Source organism: Oncorhynchus tshawytscha, linkage group LG03 (assembly GCF_018296145.1).
Source record: "Oncorhynchus tshawytscha isolate Ot180627B linkage group LG03, Otsh_v2.0, whole genome shotgun sequence".
NCBI classification, from domain to species: Eukaryota; Metazoa; Chordata; class Actinopteri; order Salmoniformes; family Salmonidae; genus Oncorhynchus; species Oncorhynchus tshawytscha.
Genome location: NC_056431.1, coordinates 71,011,624 through 71,038,657, shown reverse-complemented (window position 1 = coordinate 71,038,657; position 27,034 = coordinate 71,011,624). Strand labels below are relative to the sequence as shown.

The 27,034-nt window shown below is 42.9% G+C and overlaps 2 protein-coding genes across 3 annotated transcripts in view; both read left to right on the top strand.

Moving 5' to 3' along the window:
- tfpia (tissue factor pathway inhibitor a) overlaps positions 1-15,259 on the top strand; it is a 64,023-nt gene extending 48,764 nt beyond the window's left edge. For both annotated transcript variants that reach the window (XM_042319953.1, XM_042319952.1), the window contains exons 3-6: positions 11,576-11,752; positions 12,555-12,656; positions 13,858-14,052; positions 14,388-15,259. In XM_042319953.1, the coding sequence (XP_042175887.1) occupies positions 11,576-11,752; positions 12,555-12,656; positions 13,858-14,052; positions 14,388-14,458 (545 nt within the window). In that variant the 3' untranslated portion in view covers positions 14,459-15,259. The remainder of the gene's footprint in view (positions 1-11,575; positions 11,753-12,554; positions 12,657-13,857; positions 14,053-14,387) is intronic.
- Positions 15,260-17,250: 1,991 nt separating this feature from the next.
- LOC112242793 (calcitonin gene-related peptide type 1 receptor-like) overlaps positions 17,251-27,034 on the top strand; it is a 48,032-nt gene continuing 38,248 nt past the window's right edge. Inside the window, exon 1 of the mRNA XM_042319951.1 lies at positions 17,251-17,501. The gene's annotated coding sequence lies outside the window, so the exon portion shown is untranslated. The remainder of the gene's footprint in view (positions 17,502-27,034) is intronic.

Sequence of the window (27,034 nt, the reverse complement as noted above, 5' to 3'; positions counted from 1 at the left end):
GCTCCGGCACCCTCTCTTCCTGTGGCGTTGTTTTGTGTCGGCCTCTGGAATCTGTTTAAATGCCCTGGGAGGTGCAGATAAAGGATCTGCTTTGGGAAAGTTGTATTCCTGGTCGTAGTGCTGGTTGTGCTGGTAAGTTGACGTCTCTCTGATATCCAATAATTCTTCCCGGTTGTATGTAATAACACTTAAGGTTTTCTGGGCTAACAACGTAATAAATAATACAGAAAGAAACTAAATACTGCACAGTTTCCTAAGGGCTAGAACTGAAGCTGGTATCTCTATCAGTGCCATCTTGCCATCCTGTTCCACTGAAATGAAGTAGTCACAATTATGTCATGAGACAATGTCACAATGTATTTCTATTGCTACCAAACCTCACGTGAGAAGAAGAAAAGTAACAAGCTAAGAAAAGGAAGTCTATGTAGGAGTCAACAGTCAAGGACACATGAAACACCTCAGATATTGTCATGTTGTCACAATGTGACATTTATTTTACTCTCTCAATACCTGCATGTACTGAATGGAAATAATATGAAGACTGATGTCATAATGGCTTCTTCGCAGAAATTCTCAAGGAACATATTTCTCTCTCAAAGTCTTAAAAGGAAAATGTTAAACTAATAGGAACACCATTTCAGTAATGACAATTCATTTACCTTTTACCTAATCAATCTGTCTGCTCTCCACCAATTTCTGTAAATTCAGTCAATGGATAATGATAATGATGATGATAATGATGATGATAATGGATTTATACAACACTTCTCCAGGTGTTCATTGCGTTTTATGGGTAAAACTCACTTCATTAAGTAGGCTTAAGTAGGCTCATAAAGTCACACACTGTTCCAAGCTTGTGGCAAGGCATTGTTGTCATCTTAAACTGCCAAAGAGGACAAAGAATAATGAAATTACTTTGCGAAGCCCACGGCTCATTTTGTTGGCTGCGAGCTCCGTGGCTACAGAGGACCATATCTCATTACTCCTACTGTGTCAGGGCATTATATGTCACAGAGGTCCCTGCCCTCCTTCCACTCTGGTGCCCCCACGTCTAACACCCTATCACACAAACAGGCTGAACAATGAGAGTTTAGAATAATGGGGGAGCCCTGTGTAGATCACAGCTGTAGTGCAGAGCTCCCATTATTTCACTTGCGCCTGGAAATTCCAACATACACTTACTCAGCTCTACCAGTTCAGGCCCCTAATCACTATAGACGTGTTGTGTGGGAGGCTCGTCAAAACTTAGACTGTCAACTGTAAACGACCCGTAACCATTTTTACGTTGCCAACACTACCAACACTGTCACACCATCAGAGATACAGGACTAGTCTCAGGTAACACCTCCAACACTACCAACACTGTCACACCATCAGAGATACAGGACTAGTCTCAGGTAACACCTCCAACACTACAACACAGTATAATGTCACACCATCAGAGATACAGGACTAGTCTCAGGTAACACCTCCAACACTACCAACACTGTCACACCATCAGAGATACAGGACTAGTCTCAGGTAACACCTCCAACACTACCAACACTGTCACACCATCAGAGATACAGGACTAGTCTCAGGTAACACCTCCAACACTACCAACACTGTCACACCATCAGAGATACAGGACTAGTCTCAGGTAACACCTCCAACACTACCAACACTGTCACACCATCAGAGATACAGGACTAGTCTCAGGTAACACCTCCAACACTACAACACAGTATAATGTCACACCATCAGAGATACAGGACTAGTCTCAGGTAACACCTCCAACACTACCAACACTGTCACACCATCAGAGATACAGGACTAGTCTCAGGTAACACCTCCAACACTACCAACACTGTCACACCATCAGAGATACAGGACTAGTCTCAGGTAACACCTCCAACACTACCAACACTGTCACACCATCAGAGATACAGGACTAGTCTCAGGTAACACCTCCAACACTACAACACAGTATAATGTCACACCATCAGAGATACAGGACTAGTCTCAGGTAACACCTCCAACACTACCAACACTGTCACACCATCAGAGATACAGGACTAGTCTCAGGTAACACCTCCAACACTACCAACACTGTCACACCATCAGACATACAGGGCTAGTCTCAGGTAACACCTCCAACACTACCAACACTGTCACACCATCAGAGATACAGGACTAGTCTCAGGTAACACCTCCAACACTACAACACAGTATAATGTCACACCATCAGAGATACAGGACTAGTCTCAGGTAACACCTCCAACACTACCAAAACTGTCACACCATCAGAGATACAGGACTAGTCTCAGGTAACACCTCCAACACTACCAACACTGTCACACCATCAGAGATACAGGACTAGTCTACAGGACAGGTAACACCTCCAACACTACAACACAGTATAATGTCACACCATCAGAGATACAGGACTAGTCTCAGGTAACACCTCCAACACTACCAACACTGTCACACCATCAGAGATACAGGACTAGTCTCAGGTAACACCTCCAACACTACAACACAGTATAATGTCACACCATCAGAGATACAGGACTAGTCTCAGGTAACACCTCCAACACTACCAACACTGTCACACCATCAGAGATACAGGACTAGTCTCAGGTAACACCTCCAACACTACCAACACTGTCACACCATCAGAGATACAGGACTAGTCTCAGGTAACACCTCCAACACTACCAACACTGTCACACCATCAGAGATACAGGACTAGTCTCAGGTAACACCTCCAACACTACCAACACTGTCACACCATCAGAGATACAGGACTAGTCTCAGGTAACACCTCCAACACTACCAACACTGTCACACCATCAGAGATACAGGACTAGTCTCAGGTAACACCTCCAACACTACCAACACTGTCACACCATCAGAGATACAGGACTAGTCTCAGGTAACACCTCCAACACTACCAACACTGTCACACCATCAGAGATACAGGACTAGTCTCAGGTAACACCTCCAACACTACCAACACTGTCACACCATCAGAGATACAGGACTAGTCTCAGGTAACACCTCCAACACTACAACACAGTATAATGTCACACCATCAGAGATACAGGACTAGTCTCAGGTAACACCTCCAACACTACCAACACTGTCACACCATCAGAGATACAGGGCTAGTCTCAGGTAACACCTCCAACACTACAACACAGTATAATGTCACACCATCAGAGATACAGGACTAGTCTCAGGTAACACCTCCAACACTACAACACAGTATAATGTCACACCATCAGAGATACAGGACTAGTCTCAGGTAACACCTCCAACACTACCAAAACTGTCACACCATCAGAGATACAGGACTAGTCTCAGGTAACACCTCCAACACTACCAACACTGTCACACCATCAGAGATACAGGACTAGTCTCAGGTAACACCTCCAACACTACCAACACTGTCACACCATCAGAGATACAGGACTAGTCTCAGGTAACACCTCCAACACTACAACACAGTATAATGTCACACCATCAGAGATACAGGACTAGTCTCAGGTAACACCTCCAACACTACCAACACTGTCACACCATCAGAGATACAGGACTAGTCTCAGGTAACACCTCCAACACTACCAACACTGTCACACCATCAGAGATACAGGACTAGTCTCAGGTAACACCTCCAACACTACCAACACTGTCACACCATCAGAGATACAGGACTAGTCTCAGGTAACACCTCCAACACTACCAACACTGTCACACCATCAGAGATACAGGACTAGTCTCAGGTAACACCTCCAACACTACCAACACTGTCACACCATCAGAGATACAGGACTAGTCTCAGGTAACACCTCCACACTACCAACACTGTCACACCATCAGACAGGACTAGTCTCAGGTAACACCTCCAACACTACCAACACTGTCACACCATCAGAGATACAGGACTAGTCTCAGGTAACACCTCCAACACTACCAACACTGTCACACCATCAGAGATACAGGACTAGTCTCAGGTAACACCTCCAACACTACCAACACAGTATAATGTCACACCATCAGAGATACAGGACTAGTCTCAGGTAACACCTCCAACACTACCAACACTGTCACACCATCAGAGATACAGGACTAGTCTCAGGGAACACCTCCAACACTACAACACAGTGTAATGTCACACCATCAGAGATACAGGACTAGTCTCAGGTAACACCTCCAACACTACAACACAGTATAATGTCACACCATCAGAGATACAGGACTAGTCTCAGGTAACACCTCCAACACTACCAACACTGTCACACCATCAGAGATACAGGACTAGTCTCAGGTAACACCTCCAACACTACCAACACTGTCACACCATCAGAGATACAGGACTAGTCTCAGGTAACACCTCCAACACTACCAACACTGTCACACCATCAGAGATACAGGACTAGTCTCAGGTAACACCTCCAACACTACAACACAGTATAATGTCACACCATCAGAGATACAGGACTAGTCTCAGGTAACACCTCCAACACTACCAACACTGTCACACCATCAGAGATACAGGACTAGTCTCAGGTAACACCTCCAACACTACAACACAGTATAATGTCACACCATCAGAGATACAGGACTAGTCTCAGGTAACACCTCCAACACTACAACACTGTCACACCATCAGAGATACAGGACTAGTCTCAGGTAACACCTCCAACACTACAACACTGTCACACCATCAGAGATACAGGACTAGTCTCAGGTAACACCTCCAACACTACCAACACTGTCACACCATCAGAGATACAGGACTAGTCTCAGGTAACACCTCCAACACTACCAACACTGTCACACCATCAGAGATACAGGACTAGTCTCAGGTAACACCTCCAACACTACCAACACTGTCACACCATCAGAGATACAGGACTAGTCTCAGGTAACACCTCCAACACTACCAACACTGTCACACCATCAGAGATACAGGACTAGTCTCAGGTAACACCTCCAACACTACCAACACTGTCACACCATCAGAGATACAGGACTAGTCTCAGGTAACACCTCCAACACTACAACACAGTATAATGTCACACCATCAGAGATACAGGACTAGTCTCAGGTAACACCTCCAACACTACAACACAGTATAATGTCACACCATCAGAGATACAGGACTAGTCTCAGGTAACACCTCCAACACTACCAACACTGTCACACCATCAGAGATACAGGACTAGTCTCAGGTATCACCTCCAACACTACCAAAACTGTCACACCATCAGAGATACAGGACTAGTCTCAGGTAACACCTCCAACACTACCAACACTGTCACACCATCAGAGATACAGGACTAGTCTCAGGTAACACCTCCAACACTACCAACACTGTCACACCATCAGAGATACAGGACTAGTCTCAGGTAACACCTCCAACACTACAACACAGTATAATGTCACACCATCAGAGATACAGGACTAGTCTCAGGTAACACCTCCAACACTACCAACACTGTCACACCATCAGAGATACAGGACTAGTCTCAGGTAACACCTCCAACACTACCAAAACTGTCACACCATCAGAGATACAGGACTAGTCTCAGGTAACACCTCCAACACTCACTGTCACACCATCAGAGATACAGGACTAGTCTCAGGTAACACCTCCAACACTACCAACACTGTCACACCATCAGAGATACAGGACTAGTCTCAGGTAACACCTCCAACACTACCAACACTGTCACACCATCAGAGATACAGGACTAGTCTCAGGTAACACCTCCAACACTACCAACACTGTCACACCATCAGAGATACAGGACTAGTCTCAGGTAACACCTCCAACACTACCAACACTGTCACACCATCAGAGATACAGGACTAGTCTCAGGTAACACCTCCAACACTTTCAACACTGTCACACCATCAGAGATACAGGACTAGTCTCAGGTAACACCTCCAACACTACCAACACAGTATAATGTCACACCATCAGAGATACAGGACTAGTCTCAGGTAACACCTCCAACACTACCAACACTGTCACACCATCAGAGATACAGGACTAGTCTCAGGTAACACCTCCAACACTACCAACACAGTATAATGTCACACCATCAGAGATACAGGACTAGTCTCAGGTAACACCTCCAACACTACAACACAGTATAATGTCACACCATCAGAGATACAGGACTAGTCTCAGGTAACACCTCCAACACTACAACACTGTCACACCATCAGAGATACAGGACTAGTCTCAGGTAACACCTCCAACACTACCAACACTGTCACACCATCAGAGATACAGGACTAGTCTCAGGTAACACCTCCAACACTACCAACACTGTCACACCATCAGAGATACAGGACTAGTCTCAGGTAACACCTCCAACACTACAACACAACACTGTCACACCATCAGAGATACAGGACTAGTCTCAGGTAACACCTCCAACACTACCAACACTGTCACACCATCAGAGATACAGGACTAGTCTCAGGTAACACCTCCAACACTACAACACTGTCACACCATCAGAGATACAGGACTAGTCTCAGGTAACACCTCCAACACTACAACACTGTCACACCATCAGAGATACAGGACACTGTCACACCATCAGAGATACAGGACTAGTCTCAGGTAACACCTCCAACACTACCAACACTGTCACACCATCAGAGATACAGGACTAGTCTCAGGTAACACCTCCAACACTACCAACACTGTCACACCATCAGAGATACAGGACTAGTCTCAGGTAACACCTCCAACACTACCAACACTGTCACACCATCAGAGATACAGGACTAGTCTCAGGTAACACCTCCAACACTACCAACACTGTCACACCATCAGAGATACAGGACTAGTCTCAGGTAACACCTCCAACACTACCAACACTGTCACACCATCAGAGATACAGGACTAGTCTCAGGTAACACCTCCAACACTACCAACACTGTCACACCATCAGAGATACAGGACTAGTCTCAGGTAACACCTCCAACACTACCAACACTGTCACACCATCAGAGATACAGGACTAGTCTCAGGTAACACCTCCAACACTACCAACACTGTCACACCATCAGAGATACAGGACTAGTCTCAGGTAACACCTCCAACACTACAACACAGTATAATGTCACACCATCAGAGATACAGGACTAGTCTCAGGTAACACCTCCAACACTACAACACAGTATAATGTCACACCATCAGAGATACAGGACTAGTCTCAGGTAACACCTCCAACACTACAACACAGTATAATGTCACACCATCAGAGATACAGGACTAGTCTCAGGTAACACCTCCAACACTACCAACACTGTCACACCATCAGAGATACAGGACTAGTCTCAGGTAACACCTCCAACACTACCAACACTGTCACACCATCAGAGATACAGGACTAGTCTCAGGTAACACCTCCAACACTACAACACAGTATAATGTCACACCATCAGAGATACAGGACTAGTCTCAGGTAACACCTCCAACACCACCAACACTGTCACACCATCAGAGATACAGGACTAGTCTCAGGTAACACCTCCAACACTACCAACACTGTCACACCATCAGAGATACAGGACTAGTCTCAGGTAACACCTCCAACACTACCAACACTGTCACACCATCAGAGATACAGGACTAGTCTCAGGTAACACCTCCAACACTACCAAAACTGTCACACCATCAGAGATACAGGACTAGTCTCAGGTAACACCTCCAACACTACCAACACTGTCACACCATCAGAGATACAGGACTAGTCTCAGGTAACACCTCCAACACTACAACACAGTATAATGTCACACCATCAGAGATACAGGACTAGTCTCAGGTAACACCTCCAACACTACCAACACTGTCACACCATCAGAGATACAGGACTAGTCTCAGGTAACACCTCCAACACTACCAACACTGTCACACCATCAGAGATACAGGACTAGTCTCAGGTAACACCTCCAACACTACCAACACAGTATAATGTCACACCATCAGAGATACAGGACTAGTCTCACACCATCAGAGTAACTACCTAACACCTCCAACACTACCAACACTGTCACACCATCAGAGATACAGGACTAGTCTCAGGTAACACCTCCAACACTACCAACACTGTCACACCATCAGAGATACAGGACTAGTCTCAGGTAACACCTCCAACACTACCAACACTGTCACACCATCAGAGATACAGGACTAGTCTCAGGTAACACCTCCAACACTACCAACACTGTCACACCATCAGAGATACAGGACTAGTCTCAGGTAACACCTCCAACACTACCAACACTGTCACACCATCAGAGATACAGGACTAGTCTCAGGTAACACCTCCAACACTACCAACACTGTCACACCATCAGAGATACAGGACTAGTCTCAGGTAACACCTCCAACACTACAACACAGTATAATGTCACACCATCAGAGATACAGTCTCAGAGTCCTCTTCAGACAAGAGAACATCCTTAGTCAATGTGAGTATGGGAGTGTCAACGCGTCAGATGGTGTCAGTGTCAAGGCTTAACCCTGTTTTATTTCTAGCTTGTAAAACTCTTAATTCCTCTTTTAAAGGATAATCTCTCTACCAGTCAGTCCTGATGAAGCTGAGGCCTTGTTGTGGGATGCATTAGAGTATGAATGGCTCCATCTAGTGGCCATTAGTTTGTAATGCCTCTGTAACAGAATACAATGGTACAATTGGAATAGTATTGAAATGCATCCATCCTGCCTCCCTCCCTCCCTCATGGATCTGTCATGACTGGATTGTCGTAAGCAAGCTTTCCACCGCATTGCTTTCATCATTTATGTCATGCCAGATCAATAGTTACTTCAAGGATAGGAGGAGGGAAGGATGTGTTGTCCTTTGTGACTCAGTCGGTAGACCTTGACGTTTGACTCCGTTCCATTAATTACATTCCAGACAGTACAATGAGCCCATCGTCCTCCAGCTCCTCCCACCAGCTTCCTCTGATTTGATATATATATATATATATATATATATATATATATATATATATATATATATATATATATATATATATATATATATATATATATATATATATATATATATATATATATATATATATATACACACAAGTGAGTACACCCCTCACATTTTTGTAAATATTTGAGTATATCTTTTCATGTGACAACACTAAAGAAATTACACTTTGCTACAATGTAAAGTAGTGAGTGTACAGCTTGTGTAACAGTGTAAATTTGCTGTCCCCTCAAAATAACTCAACACACAGCCATTAATGTCTAAACCGCTGGCAACAAAAGTGAGTACACCCCTAAGTGAAAATGTCCAAATTGGGCCCATGGTCTGAGCACTGACAGGCTGACCCCCCACCCCTTCAACCTCTGCAGCAATGCTGGCAGCACTCATACATCTATTTCCCAAAGACAACCTCTGGATATGACGCTGAGCACGTGCACTCAACTTCTTTGGTCGACCATGGCGAGGCCTGTTTTGAGTGGAACCTGTCCAGTTAAACCGCTGTATGGTCTTGGCCACCGTAAGAACACCTGCTCTGTCCATGACATAGACTGACCAGGCGAATCCAGGTGAAAGCAGCCCCAGACCATTATTACTCCTCCACCAAACTTTACAGTTGGCACTATGCATTGGAGCAGGTTGTGTTCTCACCATCAGAGATACAGGACTACTCTCAGGTAACACCAGATAGTGAAGCACTCCAGAGAACGCATTTCCACTGCTCTGAGTCCAATGACGGTAAGCTTCACACCACTCCAGCCGACGCTTGGCATTGCGCATGGTGATGTTAGGCTTGTGTGCGGCTGCTCGGCCATGGAAACCCATTTCATGAAGCTCCCGACGAACAGTTATTGTTCTGACGCTGCCTCCGGAGACAGTTTGAAACCCGGTAGTGAGTGTTGCAATCAAGGACAGACGATTTTTATGCGCTACGCACTTCAGAGGAGGGTCCCGTTCTTTGAGCTTATGTGGCCTACCACTTCGCGGCTCAGCCTTTGTTGCTCCTAGATGTTTCCATTAAAAATCCTACAATGTTATTTTCTGGATTTTCTTTTCTCATTTTGTCTGTCATAGTTGAAGTGTACCTATGATGAAAATTACAGGCCTCTCTCATCTTTTTAAGTGGGAGAACTTGCACAATTGGTGGCTGACTAAATACTTTTTTGCCCCACTGTATATATGAGTATTAGAACAGGGCCGTAGTGTATTGGACAACTCCTTTCACCTGGAAAATTCCACTATGTCTAGTTGGACAGCAGCCATGACCTTGAAAGACAGAGAGACATATTATTCTGATTGGTCACCAGTAATTCACCACCATAACACTGATAGCTTTTTCCAACTTAGATGCCTTTCAGTTGAATCACTGGTTTGAATTATTCAACGGGCTGGGTCACACAAACACAAAGGAAAAAAGTCTCTGCTTTCAGGTAGTGTTGCTGTTAAAGTCAAGTCATTCTCTCTGACATGCTTTAACACAGTCTGGTACAAGTAGTGTTTAGAAATGAAAAAGGACTTGATATTTGGTGACAAAGGGATAAACAGTAGGATACAATATATAATTATTCACAACATATTTGAGGATGAGGATTAAGTACAGCTTTAATTACAGCATCTATATATTCATGACCTCTTCATTTTTGGGATGTCTCGCCCGATAATGGAGGGCCACTTGACGGAAATATTTCTATTAATTCGAGGGGAGAAAAAAAAGCAATATCATAGCCATGAAGTGTCAGGATATGAAGTGACTTATCTACTGGGGCTTGGCCCTGGTCAAGTCATGTGTCCTATATATGGGGCGACATGAAATCAATCACCCCCTAGATGACGTCTACACCAGTCTCAACGTCAGTGAAGAGGCAAGTTCCTCTGTCCCGTGTCTGTGTTCTTTTGCCCATCTTAATCTTTTATTTTTATTGGCAGGTCTGAGATATGGCTTTTTCTTTGCAACTCTGCCTAGAAGGCCAGCATCTTCACTGTTGACGTTGAGACTGGTGTTTTGCGGGTACTATTTAATGAAGCTGCCAGTCTAGGACTTGTGAGGTGTCTGTTTCTCAAACTCCATATCCATTCATAACTAACTGTGTCAGCAGCCGACCTTCTATCTTCCTCCATGCCTGAGTGTGTGTTCTCTCTCTTTCCACCTCCTCCCCCTCTCATCATATTTTCTGTCAGTGTCTCTAGCTCTCCAGAGTGTTAGTGCCACCTCTTTCTCTATTATTCACAGTTTGCCTGGAAGTCAATTTACTGGTCCAAGGGTAGATTGCAGTGTAGTGTAGATTGTATTTGACTTAGGGGAACAGGAAGCCTATCTCCCATACTGTACTTTTTTCAACATTTCCTGCTGTCATCTCTTCAAATGACTCAGTAGCTGGTACTCATTTCTCCTCTTTTCAGTATCTCAATAATGTTATCTCTCTCTCTCTCTGCCTTCTCTCTCTCCCTCCATCTGTCTCTAGTTGACAAGAGTCCCTGTCACATGGAGGAGGCTCAATAATGTTCTCCCCTTTTCATTATCTCAATAATGTTATCTCTCTCTTCCCTCTTTCTCCATCTGTTTCTAGTTGACAAGAGTCCCTGTCACCTGGAGGAGGCTCCGGGGCCATGTCGAGGTCTGGTAACTCGCTACTTATTTGACAACCAGAGCAAGGAGTGCAAGCACTTCTACTATGGAGGCTGCTTCGGCAATGCCAACAACTTCAAGAGTATGAAAGAGTGCCAGGCTAGATGCCAGAACCCAGGTAGTCCAAAAGAGACCAACCAACCATAGGCCTTTTCTTACTAGCACTGACTTTGCTGGAAGCTACTTTATTGAGGAAAAATGTACTTTCTATGACTTTCTATAGCTAGGTTGTCTCACCTAGCTATCGTAAGATGAACACATTAATTCTAAGTCACTCTGGATAGGAGAGTCTGCTTAGTGACTAACATGTAAATGTGCTAGGGGTGTATACAGTATTACTTCTCTGATGCCTTAAAAGTTTTCTGTGTGTTCTAAGTTAGTTATACCTCTTTGAAAGCCCAAATACTCAGGTGTTTGCTGCAGTGGATGTTGTGAATATTGTACTTACTTGAAAATCATCTTGTTGACTGACCATCGTCATGTTTCACCTTCATTTTACATAGTTTTTCTTTTCTTTTTTTTTGAGCATATTCAATTATTTTAGACATAGGCCTGATTTTGAATTTGTTTACATTCATTGACTGCATTTTGTCCCGCCAAAATTACCAATATATTTTTCTACAGTGACCAAACAATGTAAGAAAAAAAATGGATGATAACTCCAAAATAATGACATTGTCACTGTGTATCAGAATCCTTAATCCATCTTCCTTGGGCTCAAAATAATTGTTCTCTTCATCCATCCTGAGTCCATAAGGGCAACAACTTCTCTATGCAGTATGTTAATATTATAATGCTACTTCCTTGGTAAAAAGGTTTTAACAACAGAGTAATACACTGCTTGTATTATAGTACATTTCTATTAAATGCAGTAACATATTATGGAATTAAACTCTAACCATGCTTTGGTTTCATTGCAGAAAACCCCACTGTGGCCCTTAAATTGGATGTGGCCCCTAAATTGGAGGTCACCGTCCCAGAACCCCATAGCCAGCCTAGTGTGCAGTCTCTCAAAGTAACTGGTAAGACAACAATGTTTATGTATTTTGAGTTCATGTTTGTATCATCTTTATTTATTCAACAAACCCTGTACCCCTGTGGATCTGTCAATGCTGGGAACACTACTGTATTGCTCCAGTCTCTTGGCAGCCCCTCGTGGTGGTGTGATGTCACTCCCTTTAAGTTAACTACAGTATCACAACTACTAATACTGTGAGGCGCTTTGCACATGGGCAGTAGAACTATCACAAACACCAGGCCACAGGAAGCACAGGAATTCAGGAAAGCAGTCGTTTGTCATGTGTACTATGGCAACTACAAGGTAGGTAAGAGAGAGACAGTCATTTTACATGCGCCATCTCAGAAATAGTTTAGCTGCTGGTAAACACACTACAACGTATAAAGGCAGCATAGTGCCCACAATATCTCCTCCCTTCTCCTCCTTCCATGTGACATTGATTCACTGCTATTAAAATGGGAGTGTACAAGGGATGAGGAGAGAGTTAGTGCTCAGAAACAGAGCGTTGGGGAGCAGGGAGTCTTTAGCCATCACTCAGTCACAGACAAGTAGTTGTGATTCATGTTACAGAATTCCACCCATGTCAGTGAATCCAGTGCAGGAGAGTCTCTGTACACGTGGTTGTCATTCCAGTCAAGTGATATAGGAGATCTTCAGTACTCCCTTAACCAAAGGCTGACATTCAGTTCATGTTTTTTCTCCGCAGTTTGACGCTTGAGGTGGTATTGAGGTGGTGAAAATTAAGTTTCCTTTGTTATGGTACAAGGTAATAGTAGTAGCAGTAGGTTCTACTAGTCACTTTAACAGTAGATTTCCATGAACTTCACATCAGGCTTTTAGAGAAGTATGTTCTATCAGAACTAAACTGCAGATGTAGCCTAGATACTTACAAAATGTGTCTTTGGTATGATGGATTTATTTACCTTTATTTAACTAGGCAAGTCAGTTAAGAACAAATTCTTATTTTCAATGACGGCCTAGGAACAGTGGGTTAACTGCCTGTTCAGCAGCAGAACGACAGATTTGTACCTTGTCAGCTCAGGGGTTTGAACTTGCAACCTTTCGGTTACTAGTCCAACGCTCTAACCACTAGGCTACCTGCTGCCCCAGGGTAGCCTAGGGCGGCAGAGTCATTGTCTTACACCATGACTTGTGCTATTAGCACGTCATTTCATCTTACAATTGCTTCTGTGCATTTCTTTCAGACTTCAATCCTCCGGACTTGTGTCTCAGTCCCATTGACAAGGGCACAACATGTGATGGAGAGGAGAGAACTGAGAGGAGATACGTGTACAACCCCAAGACAAAGAGATGTCAGTCATTGCGCTACAATGGCTGCGGGGGCAACAAGAACAACTTTGTCCACAAGAGACACTGCATGAAGATGTGTATGAAGCCAGGTAAGATCCAAGTTATCTGTTATCTCCAACACCAGCCCTATAGAGCTACCTGGGGTTGCAGGCTTTTGTTCCATCCCTAGCATTAACACACCTGATTCAAATGATCAATATCCAGACTGAAGACTATAATTAGTTGTATTATTTGAAACAGGTGTGTCCGTACTGCACTTGTTCCACCCGTATGTCTTTAATTTAAAAAAATTGAAACAAATAAATTGAATTAAGTGTTTTTATAAATTAACAGTTAAGATATGAATTGAATTCAATGTTAATTTTTAGACTAGTGCCCTGGAGAAGTGTTTAAACATAACTAGTTTGTGCTGTTTCATTTTCAGATCACCATCACAAAGGGAAGGTCATTCGTATAAAGAAGAAGAACAGCAACATCTTGTTTCGATCTGTCTAAATCAAGGCTTCATATTAAACCCTTCCTACTTCCTATTAAACCCTTCCTACTTCCTATTAAACCCTTCCTACTTCCTATTAAACCCTTCCTACTTCCTATTAATATTAAACTCTTCCTACTTCTCATTAAACCCTTCCAACTTCCTATTAAACTCTTCCTACTTCCTATTAAACCCTTCCTACTTCCTATTAATATTAAACTCTTCCTACTTCTCATTAAACCCTTCCTACTTCCTATTAAACCCTTCCTACTTCCTATTAATATTAAACTCTTCCTACTTCTCATTAAACCCTTCCTACTTCCTATTAAGCCCTTCCTACTTCCTATTAATATTAAACTCTTCCTACTTCTCATTAAACCCTTCCTACTTCCTATTAAACCTTTCCTACTTCCTATTAAACTCTTCCTACTTCCTATTAATATTAAACCGTTCCTACTTCCTATTAAACCCTTCCTACATACACTACTTTTGAATGAGTCTTTATTTATATCATTCTTATTTGACTTTGGTATGTCCTTGTAGTCTTGCAGCAATTGTATCAAAGGCTTGTTTTGGCCTATTGTGTAATGTTGTATTGCTCATTGTAACCTTTTAACACTTTGTAAGAAGATGTTTTTAGTAATATCACAATTGTATACATTTTTTTTACTGTGACATACCAAATACCAGTCTATAATTGTATTTTTCTTTCTTCCTGAGGACACCAGACAAGTTGTTTTATTGACAAATGATGAACATTAATTATCCCAAAATCACTGTACATGTAATATCATACAATAAAGCACATTACCTGTATCAAATACTGTACATTATCTATATCAAGTACTGTACATTATCTATATAAATGACTGTACATTAGCTATATCAATTACTGTACATTAGCTATATAAATTACTGTACATTATCTGTATATTTCATGTGAGTAATGTCTTTTTCCATGGTATTTTTTTTACCCAGGTGAAAACAACATATCAGCAACCCATTTGAGACTACATTTAATTTGGCATAGTCGTCAACATTGCAATTTTGTGCAGATGTTAATTCTGTTCCAAGTCCCCTTTCACATTGAAGTACAGCAGGCTGTTGGAATTGACTCCACTGATAAGTGTATCACTGAGACACAGGGGGGCAGTGTTGTATTATCATGATAGTTCTAACGTTTCCATAATGGCCTTCACTTGAATGATATATGACTGCAAATTGACAAATGACCTATTCGTTTGTTGGGAATTTCTCTGCAATCATAGTCTACATTCATATTTTTTTTTATAATGTAATGACCTCTATAGATTATAAATGAGACCATGTCCAAAACAGTTCTCGAGATGTGACACTATTCTTCCATGAGAAATACCGTTTGGTGGAAATCGCTGGTGCTGCTCCAGGATCTCCCATTAGTGTTCAACTGGGTTGAGATTTGGTGACTGAGATGGGCCATGACATATGGTTTACATCTTTTTCATGCTCATCAAGCCATTCAGTGAAAACTCATGCTCTGTGGATGGGGGCATTGTCATACTATGGGGGCATATTCATGGTAGCCAAAAGTATGGCCTGCCCAGTATTTTTTACACATGACCCTAAGCATGATGGATGTTAATTGCTTAATTAACTCAGAAACCACACATGTGTGGAAGCACCCGTTTCACCATACTTTCTATCCCTCATTTACTCAAGTGTTTAAATGATTTGGACAGTTCAAATCAAACTTTATTTGTCACATGTTTCGAATACAAGTGTGGACTTTACTGTGAAATGCTTACTTACAAGCCCTTAACAGTGCAGTTCAAGAAAGAGTTAAGAATATATTGACCAAATAAACTAAAGTAAAAAATAGTTACCTGTATGTCAGTCAGTTTACCTACTTATGATAAATAAACCAAGTCTAATAATGAGATGAACACTCACAGGTTTGTTAAGCGTAGACAGAGGGAGCTTCTTCCATATGAGAAGACCTGTTCCTGTCATTTAGAACCATAACGAATGTTTACAGCCAATGCATTGGATCAAACTCTGCAGACAGAAACCCAAACAAAAGCGCGAGGGGTACCTTGAATAAATAACACACGTGCACAATGATTACCACATGGGAGGAGACCCATAATCATCTGCGCAATCAACAAAACACACAGCACAGGTACTCACACGACCAACGGACAATGTAACAATAATGGACCCCACCGTGGTGAACAAAGGGCACATACATACAAACACAATCAGGTGGAATTAGGGGACACGTGTGTGCAATGAAAGTTCCAGAGGGATCTGTGACAAATACACAAGGTACAATTTGAAATTTGTGCATCAGCAGTTTTCTGTTATGTCAGTCACTGACAGTCACTCAATTAGCCCATATCAGCTAACATGTTTTAGATTGGTAAATTAGTCTAGTGCCCAGCTATTTAAACTTGTAGTTAACATGGTCCAATTACCGACCTGGCCTGGCCCCCCCATTGATTTTGTTAGTCACTCTCACTCAGATATCATATTAAAAACAGCAAACATTTCTCTCCACACTATGGCAAAACGTGTAGAATTGCAGGGCATTAACTCAACATTTTTTAAATCTCCTGTCAAGAGGAGGGGGCTAAAATGCTTTGCTGGCAAGGTGGGGTTAACAACATTTCGTGAAAGACTTGGTCCGGCTCTGACTACATGTGTGGGTAAGGATGTGCGTATACAGATGCGCGAGCCACTGCGCCCCCCCATGATGATTTCAGACGTTTTGTGTGCCCCACCCCTGTCAAAGTTTCCCATCCCTGGTCTATATCGTCTGCGTGGTGGGTTGGTGGGTTCTCCTGAAGAGCTGTAGGCTAATTCGTGATGTAACAGGAAGTAGACTAATGCGAATGCCTCCCACAATCTGACAGCGGCTCCAGTCCGACACTTTATTCATTGAGTGTTGAAACCCTTTAGGTTTGGTTCACTACCATTGCTGCGGAGGTTGCATTTGTCGGAAAAAAAGCTGTCGCTGGAGTGTTTGGTCGGTTAATGTTACTTTCTAAAACGCGGTAGCATTGGATTGTGAACTAATCGCATCAGGTAAGAACCATTCGAATAGTGTATTAATAATGGGAATATTTACATATCTGGTTTAGGATTACTATTTTATTTTTCCACTTATGCATCGATTCCAGTATCGATGCATAAGTAATTTGCTTTTCCTTTTCTAAAATCAATAGCCTATACATATCCAATTCAAGCCCATGATAATCGGAAAGAGTCTGCTGCATTTCTGTCTGGTAAATTTAGACCTAAAACGTGCTTTTTAAAGCTACCTGGATAGATTTCAGTCCACTGTCGACAGGGATAACAATAGCCTATTTCTTGTAGTCTTTCAAAAACAATTGCGCACCGCAGATAGGTTAGTCATTTGCACTATTTTGCATAATTCCATAGGGATATAGCCTCGTTGTTAACACATCATACATCATACACATCATACACTATTTGTACACATGTACAAACAATGTACTATTTAACCATGTGTATATATATATATATATATATATATATATATATATAGTACATGGTTTGTACATGTTTACAAATAGTGTATAATGACTCCCGTCATCATCATACAATCATTGATAATAGCCTATTAATACTTCATCCTTAATTTAGGTTCGTTTTTTGACAAATTTGTTTGATCTATGACAAGGGTTTTCATTTGAAAGGGTTTGAAATGATCGGAATATTAAACAAATGCAAGGTAGCCTATAAGTACGTTTGCCCTCCAACATGCTACATAACATGTTTATAGGGAAGACAACACCTGCAATAATACATTTTGTATTAACTCTCAGACCCCATTCAAGATGCGTTTTTACAACCTTATATAACCTTTCCAAACTTTAGGCTACAGTGGAACCTAAGTGTTAGGCTACCCACATTTACCTTTTAGGGCACAATGTGGTGGGTAGGTAACCTATAAATCAGACATTAGCATGATGACCATGTTAATGCAAAACGAAAAGGATTTCCTGGGCATTCTACAAGTTTATATGTCATATTGCTGTTTGATAATGAGTTGACTGGAGATAATTATTGTATCTTGTAATATCATGAACTGTCTTCAGATGCAAGGGAAATGTATTTTTTTTCTTCACAGAAACCGATACGTTTGAAAGCATAACTATATTAATAAAAACATTGATAAAAAAACATGAAAGAATAAGCACTGTGCCTTTTTACACATCCAGATGACCTGATTGCTACTGACAGCATTGTAGTGTAAATGTGCCCACTCTCCTCAGTCATGTGGTATACTCCAACACTGGTGTTTGGCACCAGTGCAATCTCAAGTTGTTGTTGAATCATCTGCATGGTTATGTAAGCCACAGATTGGACATGATGAAATGTTTTGGGGCAGCTAGAGGGGAGAACGTGATGAATATGATGAGGATGCTCACATTTGGCAGATCTCGCTTATGATACGATGAGGAAGGCAGAGATATTTCTCCATCAAGGAGAGGATAGAGTACACATGAACGAACTCAGAACTGTAGAACATTCAAGTTCATCAGGACCGTTGAGACTTTTTAAAACCTTTCCAGATGCATTTGGCTGACACCATATTTGTCCTCTGCCTCTTTAACCCGTCCATAGATTGCACCCTTTTATCTCACATTCTTAAGTAAAATTACTTATTAAACATCCACAATAACCCACCGCAATGAAAAAAATATGACATGAAACAAAAATATTATTGCTTCGCTCAACATTTATGAAATCTTTCATGATTTCTGTGTTCCATTTGAAAGCTGAGGAAAAGATGCCGCTTCACTGTGTGGGATGGAGATATAGGACAGCCAGAGAGTGTTTTCCGGACTGACTGAATACCCCATGAGAAGCAGGCGTGTCTAATAAGTCTACAAGGATTTTCACTCAAAATGCTCAATGGCCAAGTGTTCACAGTAAATATATTAGCTCATATAGTGAAAGGAACCCAAGTACATTTTTGTGTAGGGAGTCTTTGTGTTGAGCTGTAAAACATTGGATTTGGATTCCTCCCCCGAGCAGTCCTGTGGAGTGGGTATTGAAGGCTGACTCCAAATGGGATATTAAATGTTAAAGGTACCTCCGTGACTTGGTGATATTGCCTCGAGAAGCTCAGTCATCTACACGGCACAGAGTATGCCTGGGCTGAGGCGTCCAGAAGAGTCAACAAGGAGAACTGTTGACGATGGAAAATGTGGCTGTTTCTCACTCTGGTCTATCTACAGAATGGACAGTGTTTTTGATCAGTAAAACTCAGTCTTTATCGTCTTACCTAGAGATTCACATTACATGTTGATAGCCGTTCTTGTCTATTAATGTTCTGTATTATGTAATGTGTCATGTTTTGTGTGGAACCCAGGAAGAGTAGCTGCTGCTTTCGCAACAGCTAATGGAGATCCTAATAAAATACCTTATACCATACATGTGAATATGAACACACTGCTCACACCGTTATGAAAAAGTGTGCAAAGCATCCATAACATGGGGGGAATAAACAAAACAAAATACCCTTCTTCCAAGACAAATATGATGGATTATACCAAGAGCTACCTTCAAATCTGTTATTGTTCAAAGTTTGGTCTGCAAAGTGGATCTCTCAACGAATTGAGAGCGAATTCTCAACACGACTCTCCCCTTACTTTTCCGATGTCTGAACATTATCTTAGCCGACAGCTGCCACACAGTCTAAGACAGCCTGCTCTCACCAAGAAGGTGTATCCAGGTTATCTCCCTCTCCCCAGGGAGCAGATAGGTTATGCCTTTTTATTTAATTTAACACTTATTTTACCAGGTAAGTTGACTGAGAACACGTTCTCATTTACAACAACAACCTGGGGAATAGTTACAAGGGGGAGGAGGGTATGCTGCTCAGCCATCTCTCCTGTTTTGAAGTCGGGGCGCACAAACACAAATGCATTGTGACGCTTTTATCATGCTGGAGGCCCCTGCTTGTCCCCCCCCCCCCCTCTCTCTCTCTCTCTCTCTCTCCCCTCTCTCTCTCTATCTCTCTCCCTCTTTGTCTGTTTCTCTCTCCCCTCTTGTTGGTCTCTCTCTCTCTCACCAGACCTTGGTTTAGTCATTAATCTGAGAGCTGGCTAATAGCACCACCATCTCATATCCTGTCTCATTCAAGTGCATCAGGGCCATTATTGAATTCCCCTGTCTAAACACAACCTCGACACACATCATATCTTTACCTCTCTCCCTGGGCCTCGGCTACCACATTACACTCAAATGCATTGATGCTGATATGCGTCACTCTACTCAAACCTCCCTCGAGTTCCTGTATTTAATTCAGAGTCAAATCTCAATGACGTTAAAAAGATCCGCCGCCCCACATACCCCCACATGTATTACAGAAGATTCTTTCAGTTAATGACTTGAGCAAGGCACTTAATTAACCCTAATTGCTCCAGGGTCGCTGTTGATAATGGCAGACCCTTGCCGTGACTCTCCGAGGGTGTCTCAGGGGGAGTTGGGGAATGCAAAGAAAAAACAACACATTTCCAATTCACACATGTATTTTAATACACACTTGTACATGTGTGGAATAAGGCAAATATAAGCACCCACCAAAATTCTTAGCAATATGTCGTTGATTATAACTATGTATGTTTCACTGACAGTCATGTTGACTGGACGTAGCATGTTTTATTGCAGCAGTCAGGCCTGTGGACAACATGTTCTATGCTTGTGTGTGAGTCCTAGGCTAATGTCGATCTGAGATGACGTGCTTTCTGAAGGATGAGGACAGTGTCCGTTTCCAGGCGTGTTCCATGTTGATGCGTGCGAAACAAACTGCCGTTGGCTGACACGACCCTCCTGATTTACAGGCTGGGGCTAATGCCCCATGAATATAGAGGAGGTGGCTTCTGATAGGGCACAGAGAGCGAGAAAGGAACCGTGGGAGTTAGTATGTGTATCTTCTCCATCCAGTGGAGTTAGTGTGTATCTTCTCCATCCAGTGGAGTTAGTATTTATCTTCTCCATCCAGTGTAGTGTGTATCTTCTCCATCCAGTGGAGTTAGTATGTATCTTCTCCATCCAGTGTAGTTACTATGTATCTTCTCCATCCAGTGGTGTGTATCTTCTCCATCCAGTGGAGTTAGTATCTTCTCCATCCAGTGAGTCAGTGTGTATCTCTCCATCCATCCAGTATTTTTTTATTTAAAAAATTTTTTTACCATTATTTTGGAGTGACTGAGAACACATTCTCATCTTAAAGCCCATCCAGTGGAGTTAGTGGTTTGAGGGTATCTTCTCCATCCAGTGGAGTTAGTATTTATCTTCTCCATCCAGTGGAGTTAGTGTGTATCTTCTCCATCCAGTGGAGTTAGTATTTATCTTCTCCATCCAGTGGAGTTAGTGTGTATCTTCTCCATCCAGTGGAGTTAGTATGTATCTTCTCCATCCAGTGGTGGAGTTCCAGTAGTTGTATCTTCTCCATCCAGTGGAGTTAGTGTGTATCTTCTCCATCCAGTGGAGTTAGTATGTATCTTCTCCATCCAGTGTAGTGTGTATCTTCTCCATCCAGTGGAGTTAGTATGTATCTTCTCCATCCAGTGGAGTTAGTATGTATCTTCTCCATCCAGTGGAGTTAGTGTGTATCTTCTCCATCCAGTGGAGTTAGTATGTATCTTCTCCATCCAGTGTAGTGTGTATCTTCTCCATCCATGGTGTTAGTGTGTATCTTCTCCATCCAGTGGAGTTAGTGTGTATCTTCTCCATCCAGTGGAGTTAGTATTTATCTTCTCCATCCATTGGTGTTAGTGTGTATCTTCTCCATCCAGTGGAGTTAGTATGTATCTTCTCCATCCAGTGTAGTGTGTATCTTCTCCATCCAGTGTAGTGTGTATCTTCTCCATCCAGTGGAGTTAGTATGTATCTTCTCCATCCAGTGTAGTGTGTATCTTCTCCATCCAGTGTAGTGTGTATCTTCTCCATCCAGTGTAGTGTGTATCTTCTCCATCCAGTGGAGTTAGTATGTATCTTCTCCATCCAGTGTAGTGTGTATCTTCTCCATCCAGTGTAGTGTGTATCTTCTCCATCCAGTGTAGTGTGTATCTTCTCCATCCAGTGGAGTTAGTATGTATCTTCTCCATCCAGTGTAGTGTGTATCTTCTCCATCCAGTGGAGTTAGTGTGTATCTTCCCCATCCAGTGGAGTTAGTGTGTATCTTCTCCATCCAGTGGAGTTAGTATGTATCTTCTCCATCCAGTGGAGTTAGTATGTATCTTCCCCATCCAGTGGAGTTAGTGTGTATCTTCTCCATCCAGTGGAGTTAGTATTTATCTTCTCCATCCAGTGTAGTGTGTATCTTCTCCATCCAGTGGAGTTAGTATGTATCTTCTCCATCCAGTGTAGTTACTATGTATCTTCTCCATCCATCTTCTCCATGTATTTTTTATTTATCTTGGAGTTAGTATTTATCTTCTCCATCCAGTGGAGTTGACTGATGTATCATTCTCCATTTAAAGCAAAGTGGGGAATATCTTCTCCATCCAGTGGGAGTATGTATCTTCTCCATCCATTGGTGGATGTATCTTCTCCATCCAGTGGAGTTGTAATATCTTTCCATCCAGGGATATCTTCTCCATCCTTGATGGTTTGAGGGCCATATCTTCTCCATCCAGTGGAGTATGTATCTTCCCTCCATCCAGTGTGTATCTTCTCCATCCAGTGGAGTTAGTGTGTATCTTCCCCATCCAGTGGAGTTAGTATGTATCTTCCCCATCCAGTGGAGTTAGTGTGTATCTTCCCCATCCAGTGGAGTTAGTGTGTATCTTCCCCATCCAGTGGAGTCAGTGTGTATCTTCCCCATCCAGTGGAGTTAGTATGTATCTTCTCCATCCAGTGGTGTTAGTATGTGTCTTCCCCATCCAGTGGAGTTAGTATGTATCTTCTCCATCCAGTGGTGTTAGTATGTATTGTCCCCATCCAGTGGTGTTATTATGTGGATCTTCTCCCTCCAGAGGAGTTAGTATGTATCTTCTCCATCCAGTGGAGTTAGTATGTATCTTCTCCCTCCAGAGGAATTAGTATGTATCTTCTCCCTCCAGAGGAGTTAGTATGTATCTTCTCCCTCCAGAGGAGTTAGTATGTATCTTCTCCCTCCAGAGGAGTTAGTATGTATCTTCTCCATCCAGTGGAGTTAGTATGTGTATCTTCTCCCTCCAGAGGAGTTAGTATTTATCTTCTCCATCCAGTGGAGTTAGTATGTATCTTCCCCATCCAGTGGAGTTAGTATGTATCTTCTCCCATCCAGTGGAGTTAGTATGTATCTTCTCCATCCAGTGGAGTTAGTATGTGTATCTTCTTCCCATCCAGAGGAGTTAGTATTTATCTTCTCCATCCAGTGGTGTTAGTAGTATGTATCTTCTCCCATCCAGAGGAGTTAGTATGTATCTTCTCCATCCAGTGGTGTTAGTATTTATCTTCTCCCTCCAGAGGAATTAGTATGTATCTTCTCCCTCCAGAGGAGTTAGTATGTATCTTCTCCCTCCAGAGGAGTTAGTATGTATCTTCTCCCTCCAGAGGAGTTAGTATGTATCTTCTCCATCCAGTGGAGTTAGTATGTGTATCTTCTCCCTCCAGAGGAGTTAGTATTTATCTTCTCCATCCAGTGGTGTTAGTATTTATCTTCTCCCTCCAGAGGAGTTAGTATTTATCTTCTCCATCCAGTGGAATTAGTATTTATCTTCTCCATCCAGTGGAGTTAGTATTTATCTTCTCCATCCAGTGGAGTTAGTATTTATCTTCTCCATCCAGTGGTGTTAGTATTTATCTTCTCCATCCAGAGGAGTTAGTATTTATCTTCTCCATCCAGTGGAGTTAGTATTTATCTTCTCCATCCAGTGGAGTTAGTATTTATCTTCTCCATCCAGTGGAGTTAGTATTTATCTTCTCCATCCAGTGGAGTTAGTATTTATCTTCTCCATCCAGTGGAGTTAGTATTTATCTTCTCCATCCAGTGGAGTTAGTATTTATCTTCTCCATCCAGTGGAGTTAGTATGTATCTTCTCCCTCCAGAGGAGTTAGTATTTATCTCCCCCATCCAGTTTAATTAGTATGCATGTCTTCCCCACGGTGAGCAGAACAGTTCAGCCCTATAATATCAATTTAATACTGTTAAGAGAGGTAGATTGTGTCTGCATAGTACATACTGTATTTAAAATAACATTTTATTTTTATGATCTCCTATAGTTCTCCTCCCACTCATATGTCAATACTGTGCTTTTGTTATTTGTGCATCACAACAAGTTGATTACATCCTTGAGTTTGCAGTGCACTGTACTCTATTATCCCTTGTAAATTGAAATGTAAGTAATTTAGCAGACACTTATCCAGAGCGACTTACAGGAGCAATTAGGATTAAGTGCCTTGCTCAAGGGCACATCAACATATGATTCACCTAGTCGGCCCGAGGATTCAAACCAGAAAGCTGTAGGTTACTGGCCCAACACTCTTAACCCCTAGCCTACCTCCACTTATATACATCATGTTTCCATGTGTGTATTTTACATACTTTCCATGTGTTGTTCTTTACAAGTTGACGTGTAAACATACTGATGGTACAGTAACAGTAGCCTACATGGGTCTATCACTTGTGACGGGAGTAGTTGTGTGCGCACTTGTGACGGGCCTGTGGCGTGTGCATGGGGGCAGATCCTTTGGCCTCTGGGTCATCTTAAAACAGAGTTGAACTTGATCCAGCTCCCAGGGTTATTTTGGTAGATGTCAGGCCTGCTAGCAATCTTTCAGATCCAGGCCGAGTTCACTGGAAACTATCCTCCATTGAGATCAGGGCTGGATCTGTCAGAAAGACTACCACTTTCACAATACTGGGCTGGACAGTAGGGGCCATACTGGGCTGGACAGTAGGAGCCAAGCTGGGCAAGACAGTAGGAGAAGTACTGGGCTGGACAGTAGGAGCCAAACTGGGCTAGACCGTCGGAGAGGTACTGGGTTGGACAGTAGGAGCCAAACTGGACTGGACAGTAGGAGCCAAACTGGGCTAGACAGTAGGAGCCAAACTGGGCTAGACAGTAGGAGCCAAACTGGACTGGACAGTTGGAGCCAAACTGGGCTAGACAGTAGGAGCCAAACTGGGCTAGACAGTAGGAGCCAAACTGGGCTGCACAGTAGGAGCCATACTGGGCTAGACAGTAGGTAGATGTACTGGGCTAGACAGTAGGATACATACTGGGCTGGACTGTAGGTAGATGTACTGGGCTGGACAGTAGGATACATACTGGGCTGGACTGTAGGTAGATGTACTGGGCTAGACAGTAGGAGCCAAACTGGGCTGGACAGTAGGTAGAGTCTCTGGGCTGGACAGGTGGTAGAGCTACTGGGCTGGACAGTAGGTAGAGACTCTGGGCTGGACAGGTGGTAGAGCTACTGGGCTGGACAGTAGGTAGAGACTCTGGGCTGGACAGGTGATAGAGCTACTGGGCTGGACAGTAGGTAGATGTACTGGGCTAGACAGTAGGGTACATACTGGGCTGGACTGTAGGTAGAGGTACTGGGCTAGACAGTAGGGTACATACTGGGCTGGACTGTAGGTAGATGTACTGGGCTAGACAGTAGGGTGCATACTGGGCTGGACTGTAGGTAGAGGTACTGGGCTAGACAGTAGGATACATACTGGGCTGGACTGTAGTTAGAGGTACTGGGCTAGACAGTAGGATACATACTGGGCTGGACTGTGGGTAGAGGTACTGGTCTGGACATGTGGTAGAGCTACTGGGCTGGACAGTAGGTATAGTCTCTGGGCTGGACAGGTGGTAGAGCTACTGGGCTGGACAGTCGGTAGAGGTACTGAACTGGACAGTAGGTAGAGGTACTTTGCTGGACAGTAAGTGGAGCTACTGGGCTGGACAGTCGGTAGAGGTACTGAACTGGACAGTAGGTAGAGGTACTTTGCTGGACAGTAAGTGGAGATACTGGGCTGGACAGTAGGTAGAGGTACTGGAATGGATTGGACAGAAGTTAGAGGTACTGGAATGGACAGTAGGTATAGGTACTGGGCTGGACAGTAAGTGGAGATACTAGGCTGGACAGTAGGTAGAGCTACTCGACTGGACAGTAGGTAGAGACACTGGGCTGGACAGGTGGTAGAGCTACTGGGCTGGACAGGTGGTAGAGCTACTGGGCTGGACAGGTGGTAGATGTACTGGAATGGACAGTAGGTAAAGGTACTGGCCTGGACATTTGGTAAAGGTACTGGGCTGAACATTAGGTAGAGGTACTGGGCTGGACATTTGGTATATGTACTGGGCTGGACAGTAGGTTGAGGCACTGGTCTGGACAGTAGGAGCTGTACCTGGCTGGACATTAGGTAGAAGAGGTACTGGTCTGGACAGTTGGTAGAGGTTCTGGTCTGGGCAGTAGGTAGAGGTTTTTTATTTATTTTTATTTTACCTTTATTTAACCAGGTAGGCCAGTTGAGAACAAGTTCTAATTTACCACTGCGACCTGGCCAAGATAAAACAAAGCAGTGAGACACAAACAACAACACAGAGTTACACATTGAATAAACAAACGTACAGTCAATAACACAATAAAAAATGGGT